Below are 8,249 nucleotides of genomic sequence, written 5' to 3' on the forward strand. Positions count from 1 at the left end.
ATAAATAAATTTATATTGAAAAAACATTATTTTTTAATATTAAAAAAAATATTATTTTACTTTTAATATATTATTTGCTCTTACCGTCCAGCTATTATCTTATTATAGTATATTATAAGCTTATTTGATATTGTGGTAATAATTATTTTTAAAAATAAATTAAAATAATATTATTTTATATTTTAAAATTTATTTTTTATATCAGTATATTAAAACAATATAGAAATATAAGATATTTTAATTTAAAATAAAATAATTAATTTTTTAAAATAATTTTAAAATACAAAAATTCTCATCATAATATTATAATGATGCAACACTACTTGTTATTTTCAGGTAAATTATAGAAAGTATTTGAGAATGTGGTGTAAGTTATGTTTTTTTTTAGTTTTTATATTTTTGTTTAAATTAAATTTTTATTATTATTTTAATGTGTTAATATTAAAAATAATTTTTAAAAATAAAATAATTTTATTTTAATATATTTTTAAGTAAAATATATTTTAGTTTGCCTTCGTTATTATAATCTTAAACATAGTAGCGTTTCACAAAAGTACGGGGAGGGAGAGAGAGAGTCAGAGTTGTTCTCAGCTTCAAACTACACAACGTGAGAGACTCTCCACTGCTTGTGTCTCTCTACTCTCCTTTTCCCTTTCAAGTGTCCAACTCCAAATCGTCAAACCACTCCCTCCCTCTCTAAAAGCATATCTCTCTTTCTCTTCAAAACCCTCTGTAAATTCAGATCTCTCTTACAATGGGCAAGACCTCAATCATCATGTACATAACTATAGCTCTACTTTTTCTCTTACTAGTAACTCATACTCCAAAGAAACCATCAAACCTCCGCAACCGCCGCATCAAGATCCGGAATGACTTCGCCTTCGACCCCCGCCACCACCACCATGAACCGGTGCCTTTTGATCCTCTTGTTGCTGACATTGAACGCAAACGTGAAGACAAGGAATGGGAGAGACAGTACTTGGAAAATTCACATCCTGAACTTGTTCATCACTCGGCTGCTCCTGGTCACGAGTCACAGCCCGAGGTGGATGATTTTATGGATGCTGAAGATTATTTGAATGATGAAGAGAAATTTAATGTTACTAATAGGTAATTAAAGATTGGGTTTTTTGTGGTGTTTTTGTGAGAAAGTTTGGATTTTTATGGTGCTTATGCTGTCCTTAGCAGGTAATAAAGAAAATGATGTCTAGCATTTTGTATTTATGTGCTGAATATTAGATTTTTGTATGTTTTTATATGATAGAGAATGGATTATTTTGTGACGTTATGCGGTGAAGATTGAATTTCTTTGATGTGGATGGATAGGTTGTTGGTGCTATTTCCAAAGATTGACATGGAACCAGTTGATGGTTATTTGAGTGAACATGAATTGACTGAGTGGAGTTTGAAACAATCTGAGAAGGAAGTTATGCATAGGACTAAAAGGGAGATGGATGTTCATGATAAAAATCATGATGGGCTCATTTCATTCGCTGAGTATGAGCCACCTAGTTGGGTACATAATTCAGGTAAATGTCTTTGCTACTTACTTGCAGCACATTCTTTTATGTATAGATGTTTGTATGAGCATTCTCATATGTTTTTGAGCTATATATTTGAAGTTTATTCCCGTTCTGTCTAGGACTGCTTCAGGAGGATTTGCTTTAATAAGAGTATTGTGTAAAATCATCTTTTCAACAATAAGAGCTGACATGCTACCCATTTACTGAACTAAGATTGCATGACGCATAGGTTATGGTTGTAGCCTCTAAGTTAATAATGTATATCAGTATCCAACAATCCAGGTTAGTTATCTAAGAAACCACTAACATTGTGGTGGTAGGGGATTTGAGGACTTTTCTAGAAACTGCTCGAAAAATAGACGTTTTCTCAGACACCTGAGATTACATTTGAATCATGTGCTAATATGTGTACTTTACCATTACTAACTAAGTTCCCCCCTTTTCTCCTGAATTCTTTCATGGAGGACCTGCGTCAGCATCCTGTTGTTTTTGAAATTTTTAGTGCAACTGAAAGTAGCTGATTGCTGAACCATAAGCCATCGTGACCTTGTTTTATGTGATTTTCAGATAAAAATTCTTTTGGCTATGATATGGGTTGGTGGAAAGAAGAACATTTCAATGCATCAGATGCAGATGGAGATGGTCTTCTGAACATAACCGAGTTCAATGAGTGAGCTTCTACTTTGATTACCAAGTTCAATTTTGGAAAAAGAGAAACTTGTTACTCTGTTCTGATTGGTGCGTGCCATTCCCAATTCTTCTATATTATCTTTCAGCTTTCAACATCCTGCTGACAGCAAAAACCCAAAGCTACTTCAATGGTTGTGCAAGGAGGAAGTAAGGTGACAGAGATTACATCAATTTGCCTCTAAGAAATTTGTGCTTTGCTTCTTCTTGGAACCTGTTTATTCTTTGATTTGGCATTTGGCTTTGGCTTTTGTGTGAGAGATTGAGGGGGGTGGGGCTTAGACTGATATTTGAATCTTACAATAGAAAGGAAAGAAAAACATAAACATGCTACTGTTTGTGCCCCAGATTCTACCTGCTGCTTTTTCCTCATTGCAGTATCATAGCTAGAAAAAAATTGCTTTTTTTAGTGATCTTTTTTTAAAATCCCTGACTCCATGAGGCTTCCCATCCTAACTGAAAAACGAAAAAATTTACCCAGTTTCAGTTAATTGCTTTGACCTGATTGATCGAGTTACCAAAGTTGGATTTTACCAAGAGTTCCGGAGGGTCATTTTACCAATTAGCCTATTGTTCTGTGTTTGAACTTAGAGGAAAACATAGAATTAGAAGTTAATGTTGATTCCATCAATCAATACTCTGATTTAAACTATATACAGAGAGTCAGTTTTGCCAATTAGCCAGAATTATATTGTACATGATTTCATATAATCTAAGGGGTTGTGTTTTAAAGACATTTGATGGACTTTTTTCTGATGTCCGTATGGGAGGTTATTTGTCACAAGCTTTTGAAGTTCAAAATTTGTGGAAACTTTTAGAAGGAAAAGCTGGAGAAATATCTCCATCTCATTTGGAAGTGATACTAACATAAGCACATAAAAGGTTCCATAGACAGTCTAGTCTAGCATGGTGGTTTTGGATTTAGAACTTGCAGTCCTTGCAGAGAAGAATGGGGGAGCAATGTCAGGAATAGAAAATATAAGCCTGCAGAATGTAGTACTCTCTCCTTGGTTTCTAGGTTCCTATTGTAATGAATTAAATGCATTGCAAATCAAAATTCACCTGGTACTTTTACATATAGTTGCACTTATTAGTCTTTGTTGTTCCTTCATTCTTCCTTCCTTCTTTTAGGGAAAGAGATTCTGACAAAGATGGGAAGGTTAACTTTCAAGAGTTTTTCCACGGGCTATTTGACTCTGTGAGAAATTATGATGAAGAAGGTCATAATTCATCACATCTGTCGGATGATTCTGTGGAGGCCCCTGCTAAGAAGTTGTTCAATGAGCTGGACAAAGATGCCGACGGGTATTTATCTGGTGTTCTCTGTTTTTTTTGTCTGTATTCTTTAACTAGTAATAATATATCCACGAATGGTTTAGAAGCTACATTAATACTTTGACTTGGCTGTGTGCTCTTCATAGATTCTTGTCAGATGTAGAGTTGCTACATATAATTGGGAAACTTCATCCATCAGAGCGTTACTATGCAAAACAACAAGCTGATTACATCTTGTCACAGGTATTTTCTTGACTGCAAATAGCTTTCATGTCTTGATGTATAGATGTGTGCTTGCTAGCAGTGTTACCTTCGTATTTTTTTAATAGCAACATGACAATGGAGTTGATATTTTGAACGTGGAAGCTCTGTTGTTGAACATTGTATGAAATCTATTGCAGTCAGATACGGACAAAGATGGACGGCTATCATTGACAGAGATGATTGAGAACCCATACGTATTTTACAGTGCTATTTTCAGTGATGAAGATAATGAGGACGACATACATGATGAGTTCCGTTAATTTTGGCTAGGTAAGTAGCACGGCTGCTACAGTACCTTCCCTTTTTTTCTAAAACATACTTAATCATTCATGCTATGTTTTACATTTTTTTTTTTTGAATCATTAATTGCAGGATATTTCCCATAAAAGAAAACAGCTGTAGGACTTGAATTCTTTTGTAGCAAGAGTATAATGGTTTATACATTAGTAATGGTAAAGTTCTTACAACATTCACGAGGATCATGCACCACAATTTTCTTTTTTGGTGAGTATTTGTGCTGTCATACAATAATTCAGCTTTTCTTTTAATTTTTTGAATGATTTAAGGTGCACGAAATTAAGACGTCTAGTCTCATTCTTGCAGGTCATTATGGAGCCCAGCTCATTCTGTTGTGAAATTTACCACTGGATCATGATTGGACTATCAACTTTCTGGCAAATATTTGTTTGATTTTTAGATTTTTGGCTTTCAATTTCTGACATTTCTATCTAGTTAACATGAATGTATGTATCATAAAAAGCTTGAGCATCGTTAATTGTCTAGAGCAGTCATTTGAAGTAACATACAGTAACTTTGTACACTGTTGAAAATGAGTTTCAAAAAGTATCTGGAAGGCATCTGTTAAACTTACGCAAACGTAGTTTCTTTCTATTCTGATTTTGCCATCATTTAAGCCCGTTTCGTTTTTTAAAAAATTTAATTATTTTTTTATTAAAAATTAATATTTTTTTTTGTATGATTTGGATCATGTTAAAAAGCTGATCAATCCATGGATCAAGCAAGTTCGACTTACAACCAGATCCGGTTATATTGAGCGTGATGTCCATGGTGGAGATGGACTTGCAATGTGGTTTTCTATATCTATGACGTGTTCATTGATTCTGCAAGTTATGCTTATGTGGGTAATCAACCATTCTCATCGTTGGAGTCCCGAGAAAAAAAAAAAAAAAAACCTTCAGAAAATACAGAAAGTCTTGATGCTCTAGTTACAGACCCGACTAGGGCGCTGTTGAATTTGCTACAAATTCTTTTAAGAATTCGTTCAAACATTTTGCTCCTTTGAAAAGTAATAGACATCCAATCAACGTACGATGACTTTATCAGAAGTAATTAACATCCATGTTTTTTATTTATCGAATATGTTATAAAAGTTCTTTCGAAGAAAAAAACTCTGCGTTTGTTGATGTTGGTAGCTGATCACAACTCATTCCATCATTATTCCAAAAATTTCAAAGCACTTCTCTCTTGTTTTCAAGATAAACAAGGTTTTTTTTTTCCTACCCAAAGAAAAGAATAGTGGCAGCTGAGTTTCTTCTTACGTTCGCCTTGGAGGAGACATTTGCAAGGCTGGGTTCCCTTGCTACTGAAGGGATCAGAGGTGCATGGGGTTTGAAAGGACAGCTACAAGACCTAAAAGGGTCAGTGACAATGAACAAAGCTGTACTCCAAAATGCTGAGAAAAGGAAAGTGACAGACGAGTCGATGAAGCTATGGTTGGAGAAGCTTCAAGATGTGGCTTATGATGCTGAAGATGTTTTAGATCATTTGATGACTTTGCTTATGAGGTGCTTCGCAAAGACCAACAGAAAATCTTTACTATTTGTGATAAAGATAGGGTTTGTGTTCTATAAAGCTGATCTTTATAATTGCTATGAAGATAGTGTTTTTGTGTGCTATAAAGCTTTGCTATATATATGTGATAAAGCAAGGATTCATCTGAGCTAAAGATGGTTTTTTGAATATAACTGTGTTCAATGAGTGTGATTCTACTATGATTACCAAGTCTATTTTTGGAGAGGAAAAAAACTAGTAGTCGTTTAGATTCTTGTATTTTTTATTGCCCTCTATATTTCTAATTCTTCTATATGATTTTTCAGCTTCCTGCATCAACCCAAAGCTACTTCAGATTGTTGAAATCAAACACTGATTGAAGTATCAGGATGGTTCTGTGAGTCTGTTTCTGCCTAAGTTCTAGCACAATAAAGTCCCCAATATAAGCACCTAAAAGGCCCCTATGGTGTGTATCAACTGTTTACACTTAAGATGTTCTAGCTAGTTTATCATTATGAGTTTTAAATCTAAGGCTTCTTCGCGCAAAAAAAGAGTAAAGAAATGTTCAATCCAAGCCTGAAGAACGTGATATTTACTCCATGGATGCGGGACATAGTTCTTAGCATCCGTCGGATGATTCAATGGAGGCCCGAGCCGTTTGCCAGGATAGATAAAGATGGTGACAGGTACTCATTCAGTATTCCAAGCAATTATTCTACCGCCATTTTACAAGTTACACTAATAGTTTGACTTGGCTGTGTGGCCCCTTCAAAGATATTATTTAGGCGTAGAATTACAATGGAAAACACCAGGCAAATCATATCTTGTCGCAGGACTCCCATATCCATGATGAGTTCCAGTTTCGGCTAGGTAAGGGGCCCCGCTGCTATACCAACTATTTTCTTACTCTTAACTAATTATGTTTCCACTTCTTAAATAATGACAAGTTTCTTCTCATGAGAGATACGATTTTGTTTACCATTTTTGAAGAAAACAAAGGAATATGATAGTTTTATTCATCATGAGAAGCTTATGTTACAGTAGGACATCTATATACAAGGCAGAGATGTCATTGATGGGAAAGATGCTAACTATCAATCTCCTATAATCTTGGTATATCAAAATCCATCTATACTAATAATTATCCTGTCAATTGTTTACATAACAGTAGTAATATGAATTGGAAACAATGTAGTGATCACAAGCAAGAATATGTGAGATAATATAGGATCCACTGCAACTTTCCTTAGTGGATGCAATACTATAGGAACTGCAGTACCGTATGAGATAATGTAGGAGACAATATAGCATTTTACCCTTCAATAATTTTCATGACAATGATTTTCGAGAATTCTTGCTTCAAAGATTAAGCGTTGTATCATGTCATAAGATCATCAGTGCTCCTGATAGTATACGAGAATCGCATTCTTTTGTGGAATTAGAAGTTGTTGGGTGCTGGAGTTTGACTAATTTTCCAGAGGATTGCTTATGTGGCCGCATCCGATTGAAATCATTAAGAATCAGTGATTTCTCATAGGAGCTGGAGGTTTTCCTGAAGAAGCTCTAAATTTGAATGCTGGATCTCTTGAAAAACTATGGATGGGATAAACTGAAGAGTTTACCGCATCAACTTCAACACCTAACTTCCCTTACAGAATTGCATATAGAGATCTTGGACGGAAGCTTTTCCAGATTGGATAAGCAACCTTTCCTCTCTTCAGAAGCTTTGTATTTGTTATTGTGAGAACGTAAAGTATCTACCTAGTTAAACAGCCATGCAAGGACTCTCCAGATTATATTATCTGTATACTTCTGATCATTTCTTGAGGAAAATGGTCGCAAGTGCAATGGCGTTGAGCACCTTAAGATCTTTCGATCCGAAGTGTCCACAAGATTTCAACGGATGGAACGTAAGTTAAAATCTCTCAGTAACTCATTCTTTGTTTTCTTTCTGAATGCCTCCTCCTTTAGGAAAATTTCAATATTTCTAATTAATTTAACTTCATTGTTCTTTGTTTTTATGCAGGAATTCAACTTTTCAGATTAAACTTGATTTCAGCAGCTCATTTTCTCTTGCTATTTTCATTGCTCAGTCATGAATTTGAGCAGCATACAAGAACAGGTAAGTTGAATCTCAAATCGCTCTCTATCCATCTGTCTCCTCTGCTCACTTTTCCCTCTGTCCATACTTTACTTATTTTCTCCCTCGATAATTTACTTTTGTTGTTCTTGTTTTCATCAGACGTACAAGGCTGGCAATTACAAACAAACATTAGAGCATAACAATGTTGTTTATCTATGTGAGAAGTCTGCACCGCGCCTACTGATCGTATTTTTCTTCTTTTGGGATTCTGTTTACTATCATGTTTGTCTTGTTATTGTTTGGTTCTTCATAAATTATAAATTGCATAATATAAAGCCTTTATATATATATATATATATATATATATATATATATATATATATATATATATATATATATATATATATATTATGAACATTGCAGAAATGAGGAAGCTAGCTCTTAGACTTAAGCAATGTTTTGATGAACCTAAATCGATTTCAGAATTGATTCTGATTCTTTCCTTTTAATATACGAAACCGAAGGCTGTGAATAGAACTTAAAAGAAGCACACTTCTGAAATCCAACTTGTTCTTGAGAATATTGGGTTTCGAAACGACAAATTTAATAATTTTTATTTTTGAGAG

The 8,249-nt window shown here is 34.3% G+C and overlaps 1 protein-coding gene and 1 long non-coding RNA gene across 4 annotated transcripts; both read left to right on the plus strand.

The window, feature by feature from the left end:
- Positions 1-543: 543 nt before the first annotated feature.
- Positions 544-4,625, plus strand: LOC7457157 (uncharacterized). Its single transcript, XM_002310594.4, has 9 exons — positions 544-1,110; positions 1,327-1,529; positions 2,091-2,193; positions 2,300-2,365; positions 3,342-3,515; positions 3,632-3,728; positions 3,887-4,019; positions 4,122-4,253; positions 4,353-4,625. The coding sequence occupies exons 1-7, from the start codon at positions 755-757 to the stop codon at positions 4,007-4,009; spliced, it is 1,122 nt and encodes a 373-aa protein (XP_002310630.2). The 5' UTR covers positions 544-754; the 3' UTR covers positions 4,010-4,019; positions 4,122-4,253; positions 4,353-4,625.
- A 369-nt stretch (positions 4,626-4,994) lies between these two features.
- Positions 4,995-7,952, plus strand: LOC112328162 (uncharacterized). 3 transcript variants are annotated; one of them, XR_002982805.2, is made up of 5 exons: positions 4,998-5,605; positions 5,867-6,410; positions 6,931-7,450; positions 7,567-7,662; positions 7,783-7,929. It is a non-coding gene; the product is annotated as an uncharacterized LOC112328162 (long non-coding RNA). The 3 variants fall into 3 exon arrangements; XR_002982804.2 differs by having other exon boundaries at positions 4,995-5,605; positions 5,867-7,450; positions 7,783-7,952; XR_002982806.2 differs by having other exon boundaries at positions 4,995-5,554; positions 5,867-7,450.
- Positions 7,953-8,249: the final 297 nt, after the last annotated feature.

Source organism: Populus trichocarpa, chromosome 7, assembly GCF_000002775.5.
Source record: "Populus trichocarpa isolate Nisqually-1 chromosome 7, P.trichocarpa_v4.1, whole genome shotgun sequence".
Classification (NCBI taxonomy): domain Eukaryota; kingdom Viridiplantae; phylum Streptophyta; class Magnoliopsida; order Malpighiales; family Salicaceae; genus Populus; species Populus trichocarpa.